Source organism: Zingiber officinale, chromosome 2A, assembly GCF_018446385.1.
Source record: "Zingiber officinale cultivar Zhangliang chromosome 2A, Zo_v1.1, whole genome shotgun sequence".
Classification (NCBI taxonomy): Eukaryota; Viridiplantae; Streptophyta; class Magnoliopsida; order Zingiberales; family Zingiberaceae; genus Zingiber; species Zingiber officinale.
This window is the reverse complement of record NC_055988.1, coordinates 53,507,082-53,533,210: the sequence shown is the minus strand read 5'-3', so window position 1 is coordinate 53,533,210 and position 26,129 is coordinate 53,507,082. Positions and strand designations below refer to the sequence as shown.

Here is a 26,129-nt window from a genome sequence, read left to right as displayed (position 1 = left end):
AATGAATCAAAAGGAGATCATAGTAAGCGAACAGTGTGGATAGTAGCAGATGATAAGCTCCTTGCAACAACCTACACAATCATGAGTGACGATTCAGTAGTTGGTAATGTCTATAAGAGTGAGTCTTTTTGGAGATGGATGGTGACATACTATAATATCAATCGAGATAAGAGAGCTAAAAGGAGAATTACGGATAAAGCAAAATCACATTGGGCTTCATTGAAAAAGATCATGAATAGATATAATAGAATTTACAATAAATGCTACAATAATTGACCAAGCGGATGGAGTGACAAGGATTTAATGGTGCGGGCTCATGAAGAATGCAAAAGTACTTTTAAATATACTTTTTAATATGAACATGTGTGGATAATTATGAAAGATAATCTGATGTACACACCTCAATTCTCAGAGCGACGAGTTATAAAGAAAGTAAGGACATCAAAATCATCATATGCTCATACTGATTATTCAAATCCTAACACAAGTAATGTGGATGATAGAGAAAGTCCGATCTCGTCCAATGGGACAAAAAGAAACAAAGAGGAAAAGTAAAGAAAGAGTAAGCCTAATTGATGAATTGAATAAGGCTATACCATAATCAGTAGCACATTTGGAGAAGTATAATAATAGTAAGAAAATGGACCAACTCATCCATGCACATCAATTCCTCATAATGAACACACAAGGTATGACAGAAGAACAACTTCAAAATCATCTAGCGATATGTGAGTAACTGAAGAAAAGATTGAATATGTAGTGAATTTTTATTTATTTTATTAATTAATTGTGATTTTTTATTTCTATAATTTATTTTATTTACTTGGTTTGTATCTCAGTATTTAAATTTTGAATTTGTAAAATATTTATATTCATGTATATTGTATTATTTTTTTTAAAAAAATTATATGTCTCCTTATATTTAAATAAATTATTATTATTAAATTAGTTATATGTAATAATTATCAAAATATAAATAAATATTAAGTAATAAATATTTATAAAAATATCAATGAATTATATTAAATTAAAAATTGATAAGTATAATTAATTTTATTTAAATATAAAATTAGATGTAGATTAATAAAATGAGAGTGGGAACTATAAATATTTAATTGATAAGATATTTGATTGTATAATTTAAGGTATTTTAGAGTGAAATATTTGGTGGATGAAAAATATAAATATGAAATTGATGGAATATTTAATTATAGAATTTATAATATTTAAAGAATAAAATATTTAATTAATGATCTAAATATAGAAATCTTAAATATTTAGAAGAAATATGCGATGTTATTGAAAATGCTGCCTTAGGCAGTCTTGTAACGGTGGCACAAATAGATCCACAATGTTTACAATATGCCAGCCAAAACGCATCATCGGCCCTCAGCAGCAAAAACTGGGAGCGAGAGAAAGGGGAGGAATCGTCATCATGCTCTCAGCTTCTGCCCATTTCTGCTCTCGTCCCTCCTCCACGTCCCATGCCGCCGCCGCCGCCGCCGCCGCCTCCACCTCCACCTCCACTCCCCCGCGAAGGTCAATTAATTATACTGCTACCAAGACCGCCGCGCTCCGACCAGCGCTGTTTCGCCTTCCTCCGCTCACAGCCTCCTCAGCTATTCCTTTAGCCGCCTCCGTTTCAATTCTCTTATGGACGAGCCCAGGTACAAACAGCTTATAACAACCCATCCTCGATGGTTTCTTTCTCTTCTTCTTTTTTTTTTCCACCTGCGTTGTTATTTCTGAATCTACACTGATTATAGTGGATTTTCCCCCAAAAGCGATTCCTTTCGAGTTTTCATTTCAAAGATTAGTCAAGAAATTTGTAGTTTGCCTCCATTGCTACCTGCCTGAGTTACTTCCTTGGCCGAGTTAAAGGGAACATTCCATAGATTATCCAATGCCGTGGAATTGTTTGATAAATTTGTTCCTCCATTTTGCTCAATAGTTTCTTCTCACAATTTGGGTAGCTATTCCTAATATTTAGAATTTTGGTTGATTTTTTCTGACAGTCTGATCTACGGATTAGTTTCCTGACTTGTTCTTATTTTTCTGAACTAGAATACCATTATGAATGTGGCAGACAAAGGTAAAGTTCGAGATCATAGATATGCTTAAAATTTGCATAGTTTTAGTCTCCCTTGATTAGCATAACTTCAAAGTTACTCCATATAAACTTCTTCATAAAGGTCACCATACAAAAAGAAGTATTTTTGACATTCATATGAACAAAAAAAATTCAGACTGAATTGAGATGAGCAACAGATGAAATATCTTGAAATAGTCAACCTCTTAAGTTTGCTAGGAAAATACTTCACCGTGGGAGTATTTATCAACAGGATATAGGACATAAAAAACAAAGCTAATGTTTTGACTTATCATTTTAGGCAAAAATACTCTAATTGAATTAAAGAAAACTAAATTTGGGCAAGATCTTACTTTAAGCTAATGTTTTGACTTATCATTTTAGGCAAGAATATTTCATGTTTTCACTCTAATTGAATTAAAGGAAACTAAATTTGGGCAAGATCTTATGAACTATTTCCATTGAGCTTAGATTGGACAATATTTAGCTAGTACGGACATTTCTAGGATAATTAAATGTTTGCATTGCATGTGTTGTACCATTTAATTAGTTGAAAATAAATATAAATATCAATTACTTATATTTGAATAAATAAAAATATTACTTTATATTCAACTAGAGTTTCAACTAAAATTATTCTGGCCGGTCATTAATAGCGGTCGATATCTAATCATAAAAAACAATACTCATTAAACATAATAAAAACAGTAATGTAATAGAGTTCATATTTTCAAAAGCTTAAAAGTTTTTTTTTTCTTAATAAAAAAGGACTAACTAAATAGGGGCATAGAATTATAAAAATGTACCTAATTAGAAGCATCATGAGAATATCAATAAAATAATATTTATGAAGATATATAAATATTATGCTTTAGAAACTAATATTTAAAAAAAAAAGCTCTATAATATTTTTAAATTTTTATATACATTACTGATAGAGATATTTTAGTGGGAAATTTGATTTATTAGAGATCTTTTTTTAATAATAATTAATATAATATAGTGTGCTGCTAGTAACAACTTGGATCTTGGTTATCTTAAATGCAAAGTTATTGAAATTCACCTATAGTACGACTAGATTACTTTTACTAATTGATGTAATGATAAATAAAATTTACATAAATATATTTTATTTATTATTATCCTTAGCACCTAGAGCTTAATGGGTGCAATTATACCCAAAAAAACTCTTTTTGAGCTCAAAAGGAGAGCTTGGTGAATTGAGCCTCCTTGCAACTTATGATGTTTACTTGTAGAACTCCAAAGAGGTGCCGTCATGCCGACCTGCCTAAGAGGTCCACCCTTAGAGGTGCCAACGTGCCAACTCGATCCGAGAGGTCAACCCTTTAGCCCAAGGTCATGGAACATGTAACCAGTATGCTGATCTCAGGAGTAGAGCAATGTGGGTATTGCTCACTGATCTCGAGTGAGGTTGTTATCGTGGGATAACAATGATAAAATAATTGTGACTTGATGAGATTAAGAATCGTCTAGGTCGGACAATAATTTTGCCACCTAAAGATATTGATATTAGCACTTCAAAATTTTGGGATTTGTAAGAATAGGATGGTATATAGTCAGGTTACATTTTGAGGACATCTACTAAAGCGTATCTCGTACTTTAAAAGTAGAGAGAAACATTAAACCCTAAACCCAACGATGATGCTCTATTTTGGTTCCCTACTATTGAGAACTAATGTAAAAATAGTAAGGTATAAAATCTGTCACTCTAAGAAGGGTGATTCTTTGTCATCTAGAGGTGGATATCTGAGATAAGGAATTTAATGCGTCTTCTGATAGCGCTATTGGGTTTAGGGTTGCTGGTAGAGGAGCCATTTGGATAAGAAGACAGTGAGAACAAATGGATTTACAAATGCTAGATAAACACGATAATAGAAATGATATTGGGATTGAGTTTTTTATAGCAGAAAATAAAAAATAGGAAAAGGGGAAATTAAAAAAAAACTGATTTTGGAAGAAAGAAGAGGGTTTGGTTTATCAATATAGGAGATTCAATCTTTTGGGTTCTAGCTTGGTGGGGTGGGTTATATATCAGAGATTTAGCTCACACACGAGAATGCAAGGAGAGGGAGGGGAAATGGCTTGGTCCACATGAGACTGATGGGACGGGACTGGCTTGACTTGCACGAGAATGGAGCAGTTGACTCAGATAGTTGGTTGGCTGTGAGGATTCAGTCTTCCCAAGAACAACAGCATGAGGGAGGAGAGTGGATAATGTAATCACATCCATATGATATTGGCTGTGCACGATCATATGAGGAGTTGATATGTGCACTTGAGAGGAGTCTATAAGAGAGGAGAAGGAATCAAGTTGTGCTCAAGAGATTGAGTGTGCAAGAATTGAAAAGGAATCATGCTTTGAAGTAGATTGGGAGAAGAGAAGAATAGTAGTCATGTGTGTCTAGGATGCTCAAGGGAAGCTGGAAATAGGATGGAGAGGTGTTCCTTGGTGCAAGAAGGAAAGGGAGGAATGCTAATAAGGAGGCGAAGAGCATGATAGAGAAGAATAAGGGAGAAGAGGTGGGCAGGTTGTGCGGTGAGAAGAGGGGGCAAGGAGTAGGATGGAGTTGGATAGGCTCTAATACATAGTTAAAACTTGAAATATAGCCCTTGTTTACGCAGCTTTTAAGAATAATTAACTAATCTAAAGCCTAGGGAATTAGATTAGGTAAAACACAAGAGTCAGATATATGTATCCATTCTATTTAACACTTCCTAAAAATTATTTTCTTAAATTGTTTGAAGATCTTATTTAAATCTATGGATTCTTTCTTCACTTTGTTGTAGAGAACTGGCCTTATTTCACAACTGAGATAATAAGCTCATTGTGTTAGTTCTATTGCATTAAAAATAAATAAGTAATTTGTCCTAGAAAGCAGTAAATTACAATAACAATAAATCAAGATAGAAAGGTTGAAAGTGAATGAACCCGGCAAATAATTTGTATCCTAAGGCAGGACATTAGCCTTTCCCATAAGATGATCCAAATCTATACCCTAAATGAAACCAAGTATGATGTCTTTGCCAGAAGTAAATAGTTAGACACACTGTATTAATTACCAAAACCTCTAAACAAGTTGATCAAGAGAGCAAAAAAAAAATCTTTTCAATATTTAAAGCAAGTAGTTGAACCCTTCTTAAATAGATTTGTCACTTACACCGAGTCAAATTTAAAAAATAAGATTTGACTCCACACAATTGGATTGAGATAAATTCTGATAGGTATATATTGCAACTATCGTCCTTGTCCAACTGAATAAACACATTCACTCTGTCCGTTCCATGACTCATTCTCAGTGTGTATGTCACGCCCTAGAGGAGTCCTTGTCCGACAAACGGACAACATCTCCTCTGAACTAGTGACAATATAAATCATATATACAATGCCACACGACTACTTACAAGCTATAATCAACAGCCTACATGGCTGGAATATACACAACCACGTAATTATATATACAACCCACTTGGCTAGAACAAAATGATTACAACCACGCAGTTGTATAATAAACAGCCCACACGGTTGTACTAAAAACATAGCAGAAAATGAAAGGAAAGTCCATAAATCAAGAACAACAAACTGCTAGCTGACTAGGTTTTACACACAACCACAACAAGACAAATACAAGATATCAACATAGCACAACTCCAAAACAAAATCGAAGTAATACAATGCCAAGCTCACAAATTCGTAAAGCAAATAAAGTACGAAGCTACCTGAAATCATCCTCGGATGTGACATGGGACCAATTACCTACCTGCTACCCGAGACAAAGAAAATACACAAATGCAGTGGTGAGTGCGGGTCACTTAGTGGGTAATAGACAAGATAGTGCAGGTCTAAATAAAATATGGAGATCAAAATATACAGTCTCATCAGGGAAATAAGAACATGATCATAACTGATATAATGAATGTATATACCCAATTTGGATCTAACATATAATATCATGATAATAATGTTATAATAAGTAAACCTATCCAAACTGGAACTAACATATAAGGTCAAGATTGTAAATGACATAATATATACACATACCCGAACCAGTCGAATACACAGAGTGTAATAAATAGTAAATTCACCATAGATTATCAACAAACTTGCTCGTAACACCTGAGCAATATAACTGACAGTATATACATGTATAATAAATGATATGTATGCAGCATGACAACCATATGCAACAATCATAGCTCAAACAAGTGCAACATATCACAATCACATATAGCTAGTAACCACAAGATATGTATGTAGATATATCTGCATAGATGCACCGCACTTTTGGTTGCTACTGGGAATATCGTACTGTTCCCTGTACAAAAATTTTGTAAAAGTCCTGAACCATTCCTAACGACCTATTATGTTCTTTAAAAATTAAATTTGGAATTCAAACGGAACTTAACATTATTAATTCCAAATTCAACTTATCTGTTCTTAGTGGTTTACACTTGGATCGCAAACGATGCTTAACATTATTGATCCAAATCCACCCATGTTACAAATTCAATTAAATATTAATTTCAGAGATTGACTTCCAGGTTAAACATGGCGAGGCACTAGGCTTTCTTGGGTATGGGAGCATCCACCACTTCCTAGACAAAGCCTTTCAACGAAATTTAATATTTAATTTCCTTATAGTAACCCTAGGTTTAACAAAAAAGAACAATCGAATCACAAATTCGAAAAACAAAAGAAACACAAAATCGAAAATGTAAATTCGATAACCTAGATTCATTAGCCTCTTGTGTTTGGTATTTCAAGATCTAACTAAAAGGATGAACTAGTTATGATGCGGAAACTAATAACTAGTTATACCTTTTATAGCTTATAGACCTCACGATCTTCTGCCGTATTCCTCTTCTTATTTTGGACGTCGTGTGGGCGACGATCTATTGAAACGAGAATCTACCCAAGCTTCCTTCTTCTCTAAGCAAGTTTCGGCCACCACAAGAACTCTAAGAGAAGATGAGGTTCGACCACCACCACTAAGCTCCAAGGGATGCTAGAAACAAAGCCTCCTTTCTCTACTTCTTCTCCAAGCAAAATCCGGCCACCAACAAGCTCCTTGAGAGTTGATGCCGCCGACCATCAATGAAGAAGAAAAGGAGGAGAGGAAGAAGATAAAGGCCGGCCACCACAAGGAAGAGAAGAGAGGAATACTAGATATATGTTCTTGTTGTGAGGTGATGCACCTCTACCCTCTCTTTTATATTCCTTGGTCTTGGCAAATAAGGAAAGTTTTAATAAAAACTTCCTTATTTTCCTTGCAATTGAAAAGGAAAATTTAACTAATTAAAAATCCTTTTCTCTATTAATGTGGCCGACCATATCTAATCCTTCAAGGAAGGAAAGTTTTAAATACAAAATTAAAACTTCCTAATTTGTTTCCGGAAATTTTTAATAAAAATTTCTCTTTTAAAAATTCCCTTCATGGTTGGTCATAAAAGGAAACTTTTATAAATTAAAATCTCTCTATTAAAATATGTGGATGATTTACAAAAAGGAAAGTTTTCTCTAAAATTAAAATCTTCCTTTCAATCTATAAATAAGGAAAGATATCAAATCTTTTCTTAATCTTTTGTAGAAACTATAAAAGGAAAGATTTAAATTTTAAAACTCTCTTTTAAAATCATGAGGATGGTTAAAAAGGAAAGTTTTATCAAAAATTAAAATATTCCTTTTAACTACAAATAAGGAAAGATATCAAACCTTTCTCTTAATCTTTTGTAGAAAACTATAAAAGGAAAGATTTAAATTTTAAACTCTTTTTTAAAACCATGGCTTCCACATAAGAAAGATTTCAAAAATAAAATTCTTTTAATTTATTGTGGCCGGCCACACCAAGCTTGGGTTCAAGCTAGGGCCGACCACCTCTTTAAACCATCTCACCTTGGTTTGGCTGGCCCTAGCTTGGGCTCCAAGCTAGGCTTGGCCGACCACCTTAAGGTGGGTAAGGAGATGGGTATGGGTGGGTATAACACTTTATAAATAAGAGGCTACGACAGGGACCGAGAGGAGGAATTGGTTTTGATCTCCCGATGAACTTGAACTTCCCGTGTTCGCCCCGAACACCCAACTCGAGTTCATCAATAATAACTCATACCACTAAAGAGTTATTATTGAACTACCGCACCAATCCCATATTACTATATGAGTTCCTTCTTATCATGAGTGTGTTAATCTCCCTATGTTTAAGATATAGAATACCCACTAATTAAATGAGTTACTAATAACTTACTTAATTAATATCTAGCTCCAAGAGTAGTACCACTCAACCTTATCGTCATGTCGAACTAAGTCCACCTGCAGGGTTTACATGATAATTCTTATGAGCTCCTCTTGGGGACATCATCAACCTAGATTACTAGGACACAGTTTCATTCTATAATCAACAACACATCATATAAATAATATCATTTCCCAACTTATTGGGCCTATTGATTTATCGAACTAAATCACACCCTTTGATAAATTAAAGAAATGAATATTGAGTATATGTGTTTGTTATTATGTCATGATTAAGAGCACACACTTCCATAATAACAAAGGTCTTGTTCTTTCAGTATAAAAAAAACTTACTTTAAATGATCCTGCTTAATACACTCAGAGTGTACTAGTGTAATTTTATAGTTAAGATAAATTAATACCAAATTACACTACGACTATTCCAATGGTTTGTTCATTTCCATCTTAGTGGTGAGCTCCTGTTTATAATTTATAAGGAATTGATAACATGATCTTCTGTATATGACACCACGCGCCATATTATCTACTATATAAATTAATTGAACAACTACACTTAGCATATAAATGTAGACATTTGACCAATGTGATTCTTTATTTTAAAATAAATATTTATACAAAAAACTAGACTTTTAGTATACATTCTAACACACGCATCATATGCAAAAATGCACATGCATTCCATATGATCACTCCTGCCACCTCTCCAGACACCACGACCCCTGTATGGTCGAGAGACTTAGGTCCGTGACAACTGTACTACCCTCCAGATACCACAATAGAGCGGCCGAGGCAGACAGTTCGCTAAGTAGTTATCTAAGTATATAGCATCAGGGTCCCTGACTACTCACATCTCTAGCCCTCTAACTACTATACCCTCCAGATATCACTACTCATGAGTGACTGAGGCTGACAGAGTATAACACTGAGCGGCCAAGTGAGTACGACAAGACTAGCTCCACTCCTAGCTACCACTCTCTCGCCGAATGGGCAGCTATAAATATAACTGACAACTCTCTCACACCACATAGGAGACTTTGGTTTTCAGCATATAATGAATGATGAACATGATGTAAATAATTATGATACCAACACAATCATCATCAATGCAACATCTCGATCATCATAAATACTTCCAGTATAATGATCCATCTAATACCTATATCTAGAGGTATGAGTAAATCCAACTGGTGTCTACTAAACAATAAATACCATAAGTAGCAACAACAGATCATCAACATAGGCATTATCGACATGATACTCCATTAGTACATATCAGACATGTGTACACATAACATAAATACAATCAGCATAGTTCCACCAATAGCAAACACCGAACATGTATACACATACAACATGCAAATGGACAATCAACCAGGTGACTTCTACAACGCATACCAATCATGTGTAACTCAACATCAAATGCATAATCAGCATGTTAACTCAGTCAACAAAATATCCCCTAATATACATGCTCTACATGTTTTACACAACAGAGTATAAATATCCAAAAACTAAGACTGTATTTAAAATAAATAAATCATCTTAAAGGTCAAGCACAAGTATCAAGCACGATAATAATACGGATAGATTTAAGGTAAAATAACCTAATCTATCAATCAAAATAACCATGCACTAAGTTTAAAGAACTAAAGAGGCCAAGGAAGAAATACCCGTCTTTATTATGTAGATCGTGCTAAATAAATCCCACTTCGAGATGTTCGTCCCAAATCCAAGTCCTGCGATTACATAATGTATTTAACTAATTACATATGAAGTAAATAGCTAAATAATTCCCCCACCTAATTAGAGTAACTTCAATCGAACATGATTATGGATTAATCCCCCAATTAACCATAAATATACTACAACCTAATTAGATTAGGTTTATACATGAATCATCAATTAATCCAATCATTTAATCCTTAAGTTACTCAACTTCATAATCAACATAAATCCATTAATTCATTAACAACCAATCATAGCATCAATTATCAATAAACAACTAAACATAATAAACCAACTAATCTTACCCAAATAAGTGTATTCCATTGTTAACTCCTAGCCGGAGAAGGTTGTTGTCGGAAATGTTAGGACCCTTGGTGGCCGGCTAGAGGGGGGTGAATAACCCCCGCACAAAACAAACAAAAATACCTTCCTCAAACTTATAACTTAATATAACACTTACATAAACAAAATAAGAAATAAACCAAAGAAAAAGAGGCATAGCGAATTACTTAGTTACAACCGGGGAGGTTGTTAATCCAAGGTAAAAAAGCGTACTAACAAAATCTCCTCTGGGCGGAGAAGTCTCTTATAACATTCAAAGCTCACAAAACAAAGCTAAACTCTAACAAACTCAAGCACAAGTGTTGTTTCAAACTATTCTGCGTTGTTGTAAAGCTTTAAGAGCAAGGCTGCTTATATAGCCTTGCTCGAGGGAAGCATTTCAGGCGCTTGGAAATGGGATAAAACCTTATCCCCGACGCGTCGGTCAAAGTCCATGTTGATTTTGATAAAACTTGGGTTCCGGGTGCCCGGAAGGGTTCCGGGCGCCCCAAAGGGGAAAGCCAACAGTTTGTTGACTTTCTCTCCGGGCCTCCAGCTTCGGCTCCACTTGGTTCCATCCGGGTCTTCCGCTCCTTCTTTACTCGCTTGGGTAATTTCGACCATCCTGAATAGGGCTCACCCGAACCCAATTTCTGACCCTCTCCTCGAGCTAGCTTCTGCTCCGGCTTCTCGTCCCTCGGAAACGTCGCGCGCCTCCTTCTCGTCCGCCCGCGTACTCTTCTATAGCACCTCGTCCTTCAGACGCACCGAGTCCGTCGACTCTCTACTGTGCCGTCCTTTTCGCTAGCTGCGTCTTTTGCTCGATATCTTGTACTCCTAAGTTCCTGCACACTTAGACATAGGATTAAACACAACATGACTTAACTTAATTTGTTTGATCACATCAAAACAACTATGGGGTAGCAACAATCTCCCCCTTTTTGATGTGAGCAACCCAAGTTAAGTTAGGGTAAACTAATATAAAGTAAAAGTAATAAATTTGCAATTAAAGTGCAAAAAATTAAGAAAGTTAAAACTACCTCTCTCTAGATTTAATCTTCCCTTCTTTCCCTTTGATCACATAAAAAATAGGGTACCAAAAGAAATCTAAGGGTAAATTTTTCAAAAAATAGGAAAGTTTTTAATTAAAAAAAAATTTGATTTTCAACATTTTGAAAGACTTATCAAGTTTTTGGAAAACTTTAAAACTTTTTTGAAAAATTATTTGATATCACTTAGAAAAAAAAATTGCAATAAGTTTAGAAACTTTAAGTTTTGCAAAAAAAAAAAAAAAATTCTAAGTAAAATTTTCTAAAAAAAAAATTCTAAGTTAAAAACACTGCAAAATGTTTGAGCATTATTTAATTACAATTAAATGTTTTATCAGTTAGTCAATTAAATATTTTATTTTATTAATTGACTTCCAGGTTGTGGTGAGACACTAGACATTCTTAGTTATTGGAGCAGCAACCACTTTCTAGACAAAGTCTCTTAATAAATTCAAACATTTAATTTCTCGCTGAAAGCCTTAAGTCTAATTAAACTTTTTAATTTATACAAGTTTTTGAAACTCAATATAGATTCCTTCTTACAGGATTAATCAGAAATTTTGGGGGCACATAATTTTTGGGAACCAACTTAATCTATTATAATTTTGGGTTTTAACATTTAAGCATGTATGGTTTTTCAAGTTTTCTACTTGTATTTTTAATTCATTATTTTTTAGCTTTATTTTATCAAGTTCTTCTAATGGACAAGATTTTGTTAGAATTAATTTTATTTCTTTATTTTCTTTTTCTAATTTGCAACCGTCTTTTGATAATAACTTAACAAATTTAAACAACTTATCAGGAGAAAGAGATCGTACCTGACTTACCTTGTCGATCTCGTTATCCGTAGCTCCCCCTGAATTGCTGCTTTCTTCCGATGTCGCTCTCCCTTCATCGATGCTCTCGATGCTCATTTCGGACGAGCTTGTTTCGTTTTCGTCATCTTGATGACTTGCCATTAATGCAAGTCCAGCAACAACTTCAACTTTTGATTCGGACGAGGTTTCGTCCCACGTCGCCTTTAACGTCTTGTACTTGTTGGATTGGACAGACTTCTTGTTCTTCCCTTTATCCTTATCCTTGATCTTTAACTTAGGGCAGTTGTTTTTTAACGTGTCCTTCGTTGTAGTGGTAGTATCTGATTGTTCTTTTCTTTCTACCCTGCAGATGGTTAGTTTTTCTAGATTTAAATAATTTTTTAAATTGTCTTACCATCATTACCGTTTCATCGTCATCCAGAGAGGATTTTGAATCTCGTTCGTCCATTCGTGCCTTAAAGACAACGTTATGCTTCGGCTCCTTCGGATCTGCACATCTCGTTTCATGGACTTCAAATGTTGAAAATATTTCTTCTAAGGTAACAAAATCTAAATCTTTAGAAATATAGTAAACATTTACTAATGATGCCCACTCAGTAGATCTAGGAAATACATTAAGCACGTACCTTAGCGAATATTGGTTGCTTACCTTTTCTCCAAAATTCGTGAGTTCAGTGATTAGTTCCTTCATTCTCGAGTGAAGATGTGCAACGATTTCTTCTGCTTCCAGTTTTATATTGCTTAACTGATTCCTTAGCAGATCCCGTCTCGCGAGCTTGACTTCGAACGTCCCTTCGTGTAGCTAAGGAACTTCTCCTAAAGCTCCTTTGCTGAGTCGTAGGCGCTGATCCGGTTGACTTCTTGTGGCGGTAGGACACTCTGCAGGTGGAACTCTGCTTTGCCATTTGCCACGAAATCGACCTGCTCCTTCGTCCACTCGTATTTTTCCTTTCTTTCGGGTGCTACAAAATCGAATTTCATTATTAAAAGTAATTCAAAGTCAGTTTTAAAAAATACTTCCATTTTCTATTTTTAACTCGCGAATTCTCCCTCAAACTTCGGTGGGTATATACTCGGTCTGGTCATTGATTCGGTGCTTCGATTGGCGATTAGTCCTCCTGAAGCGTCCTTATTCTGATACCACTTGTTAAGACCCTTGACGGGCGACTAGAGGAGGGGTGTGAATAGTCCCTGCATAAAACAAGCAAAAATACCTTCCTCAAACTTATAACTTAATATAACACTTGCATAAACAAAATAAGAAATAAACCGAAGAAAAAGAGACACAGCGAATTACTTGGTTACAATCGGGGAGGTTGTTAATCCAAGACGAAAAAGCGTACTAACAAAATCTCCTCTGGGCGGAGAAGTCTCTTACAACATTCAAAGCTCACAAAACAAAGCTAAAATCTAACAAACTCAAGCACAAGTGTTGTTTCAAACTATTCTGCGTTGTTGTAAAGCTTTAGGAGCAAGGCTGCTTATATAACCTTGCTCGGGATGCCTGAAAGCGTTCCAGGTGTCTAGAATTGGATAAAACCTTATCCCCGACGCGTCGGTCAAAGTCCACGTCAATTTTGATAAACCTTGGGTTCCGGGTGCTCGGAAGGGTTCCGGGCGCTCGGAAGGGTTCCGGGCGCCCGAACTGCTCAGGGCACCCGGAATGGTTCCAGGCGCCCCGAGGGGAAAGTTAATATTTTGTTGACTTTCTCTCCGAGCCTCAAGCTTCGGCTCTGTTTGCTTCGGTCCGGGTCTTCCGCTCGCTTGGGTCATTTCGGCCATCCGGAATAGGGCTCACCCGAACCCAAATTTCGATCTTCTTCTCGAGCAAGCTTCTTCTCCGGCTTCTCGTCCCTCGAAAACGTCGCACACCTCCTTCTCTTCCGCCCGCTTACTCTTCCGCAGCACCTCGTCCCTCAGACGTACTGAGCCCGTCGGCTCTCTCCCGTGCCGTCCTTCTCGCTAGCTGCGTTTTTTGCTCGATATCCTGTGCTCCTAAGTTCCTGAACACTTAGACACAGGATTAAATACAACAGGATCTAACCTAACTTGTTTGATCACATCAAAACAACCTTGGGGTATCAACAGGAAATGATGAGCTGTTGTTCAACCAATCAAACGCCCAAAAAATCGGCACCTAGCATGGATCTAATGCCTAATTCACAATCAATACATCCTCAACTGTGCACAAGACCAAATTCTTGATCCACAACCTTCAAACTAACCACTTACTCTAAATCCACACTCACCTTCTGGCCAGATCAGATTATTACCCAAATCAACAGCTCTCAGCTCTTCTGGCGATGGTGAATCTGTCTAGCAACCCTCATATAGAATCGTAGTCTACAGTGGTGGTATAAATCCAACATGAACTGGAGTCATCGCAGCAAGATTTCCAATCTAAAATGTGTTGATCCAATGATAAACTATGGTGGCCATCGAATAGGGAAGAGGAGCAGGGATAAATGACACCTTATACCTGTTGGGGTTGCAAGGTTGCAAACATAGTTTCACATTAAAAACATATGGGAAAGATCATGAGTTTATAAGAGAAAAAATATCTCCATTGACATGAGACCTTTTGGGTAGAGCCCAAGAGAAAAACCATGAGAGCTTAGGCCCAAAGTGGACAATATCATACCATTGTGGAGATATCTAAATTCATTTCGATCCTACAATACCTTCTCGTAACTAAAAAGATAGAGACCGACAGCTACAGCTACACCACAGTCGGTGCCAAGCAATTGGCGACTATGGGAGACAAGCGGCCGGTGCGACATCATCCACTAGTTTGCTCCGGCAACGCCCTCGTGATGCTAATAGCGACCAAGGCTTGCGATTGGAGACCAAGTGACGATGACATCGGAAGAGAGGCGGCTTGGCTCTAACGTCTCGTGAAGTGGTGGATATAAGAATGGATCGACGAAAGTATGTTGATCGGCCGCGAAGAGAGGGTGGCGGCAATGCGTTGAGGGGTACAGAGGGCGCTGCTCGACTGTCGGTGATGGTGGATCGGGCGACACTGTTGATAGTGATGCGTGAGGGAGAAGAAGAGAAGATCGGGTGAAGGTCGGTGCTGACGTTGCCGGTTTGCTCCCTCACGAAGCTCCGATGGTAGATCTGCGCTGGAGTTGCAGAGGGGAGGAGGAAGACATCGACGTCGAGTGAGAGGGGAATTAGGCGGAGCTTGGATCGGAAGAAGAAGATAAGGAGAAATAAAGCTTAGGTTTGATTTATATACCTAGCTTTAATTAAATCCAACTTTAAGTTAATCAATCCAATGACTCCCACTTTTGTGATATTTCAAACTAGCTTTCTCCTAACCTAATAGATCCATCTCCTCAAACATGTCATACGGATTCCGTTTAAATCCTGAAAAATTTCTAAAAATTCTCAAAAAATTCAATAAGGTTATTTCTCCAATAACACTTATTAATTAATTTGTCGTATTTTACATTCTCCTCTACTAATAAAAATTTAGTTCTCAAATTTACTGTTCAAACTCAGGGATCTTCATCTGAGGGTAACAACTAAACAACACTCTCATCGACTACTCCATCTAAGTATCATGAACAAATCTCCAACTATGAGTGATGATGGTTCTCTTATAAAACTACAGGATGATCCTCTTCTAAATAGATAGTGGTGATTCTGTGAGTTATGAGTTCATCATACTTCCGCTACTCCCACACTAAAGCTAGCCAACCGTGGGTAAATCAACTACCTCCAAAATTCATAATGCACACTATAGTGTACCTAGACTATTCATCTGTTTGAGGGTGAAACCCTCTTCTATAACAAAGCTCAATACTCAGGATCTGCTACAAACATTGCCAGAATCATGATGTGAATCATGGATCTCCATCCGATACAATATTCATAGATATACCATGAGGTCCGGTAATCTCTCTACAGTGTAACTGCTAATTGATCAAAAGAATCCGTCCTACTGTTCAATAGAATGGGAGCAAATTAGTCAACCAAACAACGATTACCCAAATCATATCATATCCTTTTTGTGTCGTAATTACACAACAAAGTTCATCGTAACATGCTCCCAATTTCATTCTAGTATACGTATCTACTGAAACAATCCTATTGGTCTTTGATGTTCATCCTCCACTTATTGACATACTAGACATCAAGCTACAAAATCCACGATGTCTTTCTTCATGTCGTTCCACCAATAGAAACACTTCAAATCTCTATGCATTCGAGTACCATCCAAATGTATCGCAAATCCCGAACGATGTGCTTTCTGCAATAACTCCTCCCGAGCAGGAAGTTAGTCAGGAACACACATCTCCCATGGAAATAAAGAATCTTATTCTCATCACATGAGAATTCCGTCTACTGGCATATGACTACTCCGTTCATGCTACATCAGAACTGATTCCAAAATCATGAGTCGGATAATTTTTCTCATGATCTTACAGCTATCGAGAAGCATATGGAACTACTCGACTGTGCCACTATAGAACTACACCTAACCCCTATGTAGAATACAAATTCGTCCACACTAGAAGGTGGAACCAAGATAGGTGCGGTTATTAGTTTTCGTTTAAACCCTTGAAATTGGTCTCGTAAGCATCTGTCCAGGAAAGTTCCACACCCTTCCTAGACAGTCCAGTTAACGGTATAATAATGCTGGAAAAATCCTCAACCCATCTCCGGTAATATCCAGCCAAACCAAGGTAGCTGCCAGTCTCCTGTACAGATTTCGGCTACTCCCAACTGCTAATAGCCTCTAACTTTGGTGGATCTACTGATACACCCCTACCAAAGAAAATGTGTCCCAGAAATCCCACCGAAAACAATCAAATTTGTACTACTGAACTTCACATAGAGATGTTCTCGTCGAAGCATCTCCAGAAGTATACGAAGTTATTGTTCGTGATCCATCTCGAATCAAGCATAATCACAATATCATCAATGAAGGGCACTGGTATACCAATCTGATCAAAATTCCTTAGGAATACTAGATTCATCGAGTCCATAAAAACATCTAGGGCACTGGTAAACCTAAATGGCAATACCAAAGAATCATAATATCCGTACAACATGCACCCTCAATTGTAAGATCACCGACGAATCCATAATCTAATCACCAACTACAAATCACCAAATCCATAAATATCACGGGCATGCTACTCCTCATGTCACTATCAACAACAAATACCAAATAATAGATCATCAAGTCAAATATTCACTAATAGATCATCATTAAATAACATGTCACCACAACTAATCTCACAATATCCACCAATCTCAAATTATCCTCAACATCAATCAAACCTAATAGCTTCCCCGTACAATGATAAAGGAAAAAGGAAGGCATCAAACGTTCAAGCGAACAAATTTTAAATATATCCACCATGGTTTAACATTTCATGTCTATGTTGTACTTGTAGGACCGTTGGGCCGGCTAGAAGGGGGGTTGAATAGCCCTGTAAAATAAAAACGAAAACAACCCTTCTCGAACTCTTAAAGTAACACTTGCATAAAATTAACTTAAATAAGAAAAAGCAAGAAAAGGAAGAGGCACCGGATTTGACTTGGTTATAATCGGGGTGGTTGTTAATCCAAGAAAGATGATCGCACTATCAATCTCCTTCAGGCGAAGAAGCCTCTTACAACGTTGAAGCTCAGGAAATAGAAGCTAACTACAGAGAGCGTACAAGTGTTTGAAGGAAATGCTAGAGTTCTGAATGAATGAAAAGCTTCTGGACCAAGGCTATATTTATAGCCTTGGTCGGGCCGCCTGGAAGGGTTCCGGGCGCCTTGGGGGGATAAAACTTTATCCCCCAACGTTCAGATCGCGTAAATCGCGATCCTGGTCAAAATCAAGGTCCGGGCGCTCGGAAGGGCTCCGGGCACCTCGGAGGGCTCCGGGCGCCCCGGAGCCCAAAGTCAACAGGTGTTGACTTTTTCGTCCGGGACCTCTTCTCTGGTTTAGTCCCGCTTTGGTCCGGTTCTTCTCCTCCGGATCCGCTTGCTTGGGTGATCTCTGCCATCCGGAAAAGGGCTCACCCGAACCTACCTTCCGGTCTTCTCGAGCGGGCTTCCCTTCGACTTCTCGTCCCTCGGAATCGCTGCGTGTTTCCTTCTCGTCTGCCGGCGTACTCATCCGCAGTCTTCGTCCCTCGGACGCACCGCGTGCCGTCCTTCTCGCTAGCTGCGTCTCTTGCTCCCCGAGCAATCTTCCGCTCCGGCTTTCGTCCCTCGGAACCACCGCATGTTTCCTTCTTGTCCGCCGGTGTACTCTTCCGCAGCACCTCGTCCCTCGGACTGTCGTCCTTTTCGCTAGCTGCGTCTTCCGCTCGACTACCTGTGCTCCTACTTAGACACAAGGTTAGAAACACACAGGACCTAACTTAACTTGTTGATCACACCAAAACAACCTTGGGGTTCTAACAATCTCCCCTTTTTTGGTGTTATCAACCCAAGTTAAGCTAGGGTTAAAATAGATATAAAATTAAGTAAATTAACTTAATTTGCAATTTAAGTGCAAAAAGATAGAAAAATTAAATCTATTTACCTCCCCCTAGACTTATACTTTTCCTTCTCCCCATTTGATCACAAAAACATGGGGTTCCAAGAAAAACAATCTAAGGGTTAAAGACTTAGAAAAAATATTTCTAGAAAAATTTTAAGTTTTTAAGAAATTTAGAAAATTTTTCTAAATTTTAGAAAAAAATTTTAACTTAGGAGAAAATGATTTGACAATTTTTCTAATAAAAAATCCTAAGTAAAAATTTTTTTTTTAAAAAAATTCTAACTTAAATTTTTGAGAATTTTTAAGCACATTTTTTAAAGCAAATGACTTAGGCAATTAGAAAAAAATCTAAGTAAATTTCTAAATTGAAATAAAATGTTTTGAATAACCTTTTTATAGCACTAATTAATACTTCATTAGTAAATTAATTAAACATTTATTTCAATATTTTGACTTCCAGGTCGTGGCGAGGCACTAGGCCTTCTTGGTTATTGGAGCAACAACCACTTCCTTGACAAAGCCTCATAAAGAAATTCTTTGTTTAATTTTCTCACTTAAAGCGCTAATTTTAATTTTAATATTTAGTTTAAGCATGATTTAGGAACCCAATATAGGTTCCAACCTACTGGATTAACCAAAAAATTTTTAGGGATATTTTTTCTTGAAATGTTCTTAATTTGTCCCGGGTGATATTTAAAATACCAATTTAAATTATTAAATTTTTTAAAATTGGTTTTAGATGAACATGCATAGTTTTTCAAGTTATCTACTTGAATTTTCAAATCATCATTTTCAAGTTTCAATTTTTCATTTGCTATTTTTAATTTATCTAATTCTTCTAAGGGACAAGACTTAGCTAGAATTACTTTTAAATTTTTATTTTCACTTTCTAATTTGCAGCAATCTTTTGTTAAAAGTTTAACGAACTTAAACATTTTATCGGGAGGAAGAGATCGTACTTGACTTACCTTGTCGATCTCGTTGTCCGTTTCTCTCCCTGAGCTGCTGCTTTCTTCCGACGTGTCTCCCCCTTCATCGATGCTCTCGATGCTCATTTCGGAAGAGCTTGAATCGCAGTCGTCGTCTTGATGACTGGCCATCAGTGCGAGTCCATAGAATGCTTCGACTTCTGATTCGGACGACGTATCATCCCACGTCGCCTTCAGGGCCTTTCGTTTTTTGATAGACTTCTTACCCTTCTCCTTGTCTTTGTTCTTCAGCTTGGGGCAGTTGTCCTTGACATGCCCTTCTTTGTCGCAGTGGTAGCAGTGGATTGTCCTTTTCTATTTCCCCTGCAGATGGTTAGTAGATCTAGATTTACAAAGTTTCTTGAATCTTCTTACCATCATTACCATTTCATCGTCATCGAGAGAGGATTCCGATTCTGGTTCGTCTCTCGAGGCTTTGAGGGCGATGTTGTTTTTAGGCTCCTTCATTCCTGCACATCTTGACTCATGCACTTCAAATGTTGAAAAGAATTCTTCTAATGAAATCTTTTCTAAATCTTTAGAAATATAAAATGCATCTACTAATGATGCCCATTTGGTATTTCTAGGAAAGGAATTTAAAGCGTACCTGAGCGAATCTCAGTTACTTACCTTTTCTCCGAGATACGAAAGTCCGGTGATAATTTCTTTTATTCTCGAGTGCAGATGCGCGATTGACTCGTCTTCCCCAAGTCGCAGTCGTCTAGCGACTTTGGCTTCGGACGTCCCTTCGTGCAGCTCGAGGAACTTCTCCCAAAGTTCCTTTGCGGAGTTGTATTTACTGATCCTATTGACTTCTTGAGGCGGAAGAACGTTTAGCAGATGGTACTCTGCTTTGCCGTTCGCCACGAAGTCGGCCTGTTCCTTTTTTGTCTATTTATCTATTTCCTTGTCCTCTGGAGCTTCAAAGTCAAGTTTCATTGTTAAAACTAATTTAATATCTGTTGTAAGAAATACCTGCATAAGTTTTTTCCAGGTAGCGAAGTCCCCTTTGTATTTTGGCGGGTGGATGCTTGGTCCGGCCATCGCGTTGCTTCGCTTGGCGGTTAGTCCTCCTGAAGCGCCTCGGCTCTGATACCACTTGTAGGACCGTTGCACCGGCTAGAAGGGGGGTTGAATAGCCCTGTAAAATAAAAACGAAAACAACCCTTCTCGAACTCTTAAACTAACACTTGCATAAAATCAACTTAAACAAGAAAAAGCAAGAAAAGGAAGAGGCACCGGATTTGACTTGGTTACAACCGGGGTGGTTGTTAATCCAAGAAAGATGATCGCACTATCAATCTCCTTCAGGCGGAGAAGCCTCTTACAACGTTGAAGCTCAGGAAACAGAAGCTAACTACAGAGAGCGTACAAGTGTTTGAAGGAAATGCTTGAGTTCTGAATGAATGAAAAACTTCTGGACCAAGGCTATATTTATAGCCTTGGTCGAGGTGTCTGGAAGGGTTCCGGGTGCCCTGGGGGGATAAAACTTTATCCTCCAACGTTCAGATCGTGTAAATCGCGATCCTGGTCAAAATCAAGGTCCGGGCGCCCCGGAGGGCTCCGGGCGCCCCGGAGGGCTCCGGGCGCCCCGGAGGGCTCCGGGCGCCCCGGACTATTCCTCCGGATCCGCTCGCTTGGGTGATCTCTGCCATCCGGAAAAGGGTTCACCCGAACCCAACTTCCGGTCTTCTCGAGCGGGCTTTCCTCAGGCTTCTCGTCCCTCGGAATCGCCGCGTGTTTCCTTCTCGTTCGTCGGCGTACTCATCCGCAGTCTTCGTCCCTCGGACGCACCGCGTGCCGTCCTTCTCGCTAGCTACGTCTCTTGCTCCCCGAGCAATCTTCCGCTCCGGCTTTCGTCCCTCGGAACCACCGCACGCTTCGTTCTCGTCCGCCGGTGTACTCTTCCGCAGCACCTCGTCCCTCGGACTGTCGTCCTTCTCGCTAACTGCGTCTTCCGCTCGACTACCTGTGCTCCTAACTTAGACACAAGGTTAGAAACACACAGGACCTAACTTAACTTGTTGATCATACCAAAACAACCTTGGGGTTCCAACAGTACTAACTAAAGGGATTATACACTATGGGTAAATTTGTTGCAGCATAAATTTTTAGTGAGACTAACTTATCGTATGCTCATAAATCCGACTTCTCAGTGACCCGCTCTCATCATGGGGTACTATCAAGATATAAAAATATATCATCATCTTATCAAAGGTGTATGACTATTGAAGTCCAAGGGATATCTCTTGACTTCCTGATCGATAATTAACAACTCTTCAAATGGTAGAGATACGGTCAATCCATAAGATATGAGTATAAAAACTCTAATATCAAATCTCATCCTTTCAAATGCTCAAATATCCATAGTAAAGGAATGACATTATAAAGTTCAAAGGGTCACTCAACCTCCTGACTGAGAGTCTATTTATCAAAAGGATATCTCCACAACTCTCATAATCGTATCTGTAAATGTCCCTCGATAAATATCGATAAAGGGTCAAATCCTCTGATCTGAGATATAGACTTCAAGACCTTGAGTAAATAATTATGTGGTCAAGATCTTGAGCTACTTGATAAAGACAATGTCAGTTAAGTTGCCTAACCATTGTCTTGTAACCATCCATACTACGATTGCTTCACCTGAGGTTCAGTAACCTCTAGTGACGAGCTATGCATACAAGGATAGAGGAGCACTATCACTAAATAGTTAGTTGAAATATCTGTCAATCGACGTTGTGCCCCTCGAAAATCATCATCTGATATTTCCACTCAGTGACAGTGGAATTTCATGTGTTAATCAACTAACACCATCTCTTCCACATTTTTGTGAGTCGTATAACTTTAGGTATCATCAAGGTCATCTAACCATATCCGATCAGTCCATAAGTCAGGATCTCCCATGGAGCAGCGTTAGACGAGTCGACTGACTATCGCCTTATAAATCATCATGCTACCAAAGGAGGTAGAAAAGTACTCTCTCTCCAAACACCCTAAAGTAATTAACAAGTGATGCCTTGATCTCAAAAATTATCTTCTGCATCTTTCTTCTTCTAACAAGATCCGACCACCAACAACTCCTAGGGATGAGATGCCGCCGACCACCAAAGAAGAAGAATAGGGGAAGAAGAGGGTCGACCACCACCAAGGAAGAGAGGAGAGGAATAATAGATGTGTTGTTGTGAGGTGAGGCACTTCTATCCTCTCTTTTATATTCCTTGGTCTTGGCAAATAAGGAAAGTTTTAAACATAATTAAAACTTCCTTATATTCTTTACCAATGTCTAAGAAGCAAAAGTTAAGTAAAACTTCCTTATAAACCTTTAATGGTTGGCCCCTACCTTGTTCTCCAAGCAAGGAAAGTTTTAAACAAAAAATTAAAACCTCCTTAATTGTTTCCGGTAAGAAATTTTAATTAAAAAATTTCTTTCTTTAAATTCCTTCATGGTTGGTTATAAAAGGAAAGTTTTATAAATTAAAATCTCTCTTTTAAAACATGTGGATGACTACAAAAAGGAAAGTTTTATCAAAAATTAAAATCTTCCTTTAAACTACAAATAAGGAAAGATATCACACCTTTCTCTTAATCCTTTGTAGAAAGCTATAAAAGGAAAGATTTATAGTTTTAAAACTCTCTTTTAAAATCATGGCTTCCACATAAGGAAAGATTTAAAATTTATAAAAAAATTAAAATATTCCTTTTAACTACAAATAAGGAAAGATTTCAAACCTTTTTCTTAATCCTTTATAAAAAGTTATAAAAGGAAAGATTTAAAATTTTAAAACTCTCTTTCAATGTGAATGTGGCCGACCACCCTTGCTTGGGCTCCAAGCTAGGGCCGGCCACAACTTGAACCTATCTAACCTTGGTTTGGCCGACCCTATCTTGGGCTCCAAGCTTGGCTTGGCCGGCCACCTTAAGGTGGGTAAGAAGTTGAGTTTGGTGGATATAAGACTTTATAAATAAGAGGCTACAATAGAGACCGAGAGGAGGAATTGGTTTTGGTCTCCCGATGAGTTTGAGCTTCCCGTGTTCGCTCCGAACACCCAACTCAAGTTCATCAATAATATCTCATTCCACTAAAGAATTATTATTGTACTACCGCACCAATCCCATATTACTATATTGGCTCCTTTTTATCATGAGTGTGTTAGTCTCCCTGTGTTTAAGATATCGAATGTCCATTAATTAAATGAGTTACTGACAACTCACTTAATTAATATCTAGCTCCAAGAGTAGTACCACTCAACTTCATTATCATGCCGGACTAGGTCCACTTGCAGGGTTTACATGACAATCGTTATGAGCTCCTCAAGGGGACATCATCAACCTAAATTACTAGGACACAGTTTCATTCTATAATCAACAACACGCCATATAAATAATATCATTTCCCAACTTATCGGGCCTATTGATTTAACGAGCTAAATCGCACCCTTTGATAAATCAAAGAAATAAATATTAAGTATTCGTGCTTGTTATTATATCATGATTAAGAGTACATACTTCCATAATAACCAGAGGTATTGCTCTTTTATATAATCAGTATAAAAAGATACTACTTCAAATGGTCTTGCTCAATACACTCATAGTGTACTAGTGTAATTTATTAGTCAAGATAAACTAATATCTAATTACACTACAACCACTTAAATGGTTTGTCCCATTTCATCTTGGTTGTGAACAACTGTTTATAATTTATAAGGAACTGATAACATGAACTTCTGTGTGTCTCCTCACATCATGTTATCTTTAATATAAATTCAATGGACAACTACATTTCGCATAAATGTAGACATTTGACCAATGTGATTCTTAAATGTTTATACAAAAAGCTAGACTTTTAGTATACACTCTAATACTAGCTTCACTCACTAGGGCCCGGCTTCACTCACAGGACTTTCTCTTGCCTGCCCTCCAGTTAAGACTAGTCACTTAGTAGACTTCTCACTTGCCTATTTTTCGGTTAGGACTTACCCTTGCTAGTCATCTAGTCCGGACCAGACTTTTCTCTTTAAAATATCAAGCTTTGTTTGGATCAATCCTTGATCAAACTGACCAGATTGTCAAACATCAAAACCCCAAAGGTCGATTTTACCAACAATAACAACAAAAAGAATGACATCAAGAACAAAAATAAATAAAATATTAACTTTGGAATTAATCCCAAGTGCCTAATTCAAAATCAAGATAATTAAATGTGATTTTAATTATGTAAGTTCATTAGTGTGTCTACCCCCAAGAGCCCACATGACTTGAAAACCTTTCAAGGGGTCAAAAAGCAAGGCTATCAAATGGGAGAGAGGAGGATAGGAAACCATCAAATTGAAATAGGAGACTAAAGGTAAAGGGTACTTTGAGTTACTCTCTTCTCTAACTCATTCTTTGCGTCGCTTCAATCTATTCCATTTTATCCCTATGGCATTGCAGATCCTGCACGTAAAACTCCAAAATTAGCCCCAATGTCACTCCGTAATGTCACTCACTAGGCCTTTGGAACCTTTGCCTTGTAGAACTTATCCCTGGATCAAATTAAGTTGACTAATTCTAGTTAGCAGCAGCTTGATGAATGTGTGGATTGACTGAGTCTCTGATATGTATATTTTGCCAAATAATCAAGTCTGTAAGAACCTAATCCATCTATATTCCATCTATTTAGGTTGAAATAGCATGCAAATGGTTCTTGTATATGGGAATTATGTTAAACATTTGTGCATTGCAGTGAATGCTGGAATTCTATCAGGTTTCTCAGGCTTGGAGTCAGTGCCTGGACCTCAGCTACCTCAGATTGATTTCCTTAAGCAGTGGAATGGTTTGGTTCTTTTGTCTTCTATATAGCATGTACTCTTCTATCCTGTCTTTTCAGTCACTCTGTCGTATGTTATTTGGAATTTGAAGATGAGAATCAAAAGAAGTACGCCGAGAATGATGCAAGATTCAAGTCATCTTCTGTGCTTAAGGAGCTTTTAGAGAAGTCCAGACTGAACAAGGAAAGGTATCATGCCATTTTGCGAGTTGTAACTCAAACTTTTCATTCGGTGAAAATTGTAGCAAGTACTAGTTCATTGATTTTGAGAAGTGTGGGAATGGTTGCAGGAACCAAAGAGAAACTCAAGATAAGTATTGCCTGCGAGGTGCAGAATGGGGTGTTGGAGATTGCTCTACCCAAGGAATGACACAAGAAGATAGGGACGAGTTTGTTTCGATGTTGAAAAAGAGGGCTGGGGGAGATTAAGTAGCAGTCACCTATCTGCATCTTTGAAAATTAGCAAAATTCTTTTGGTAAGTTCTCCTTCCTTGGATTGATGATCAATTGTAATTTATTTTAAGTGTATCTTTGATTCGATTTCCTCTCGATGGAAAGTTTACAATGAAGTAAAAAAACATTGTCACAA

General features: G+C 37.6%; 1 protein-coding gene across 2 annotated transcripts; it reads left to right on the top strand.

Annotated features, from left to right (window-relative positions):
• The first annotated feature begins 1,336 nt into the window (after positions 1–1,336).
• Positions 1,337–26,129, top strand: LOC122041119. 2 transcript variants are annotated; one of them, XM_042600707.1, is made up of 4 exons: positions 1,337–1,667; positions 25,457–25,546; positions 25,633–25,729; positions 25,831–26,129. In XM_042600707.1, the coding sequence occupies exons 1-4, from the start codon at positions 1,352–1,354 to the stop codon at positions 25,967–25,969; spliced, it is 642 nt and encodes a 213-aa protein (XP_042456641.1). In that variant the 5' UTR covers positions 1,337–1,351; the 3' UTR covers positions 25,970–26,129. The 2 variants fall into 2 exon arrangements, with proteins under 2 accessions (XP_042456641.1, XP_042456642.1); XM_042600708.1 differs by having other exon boundaries at positions 25,814–25,955.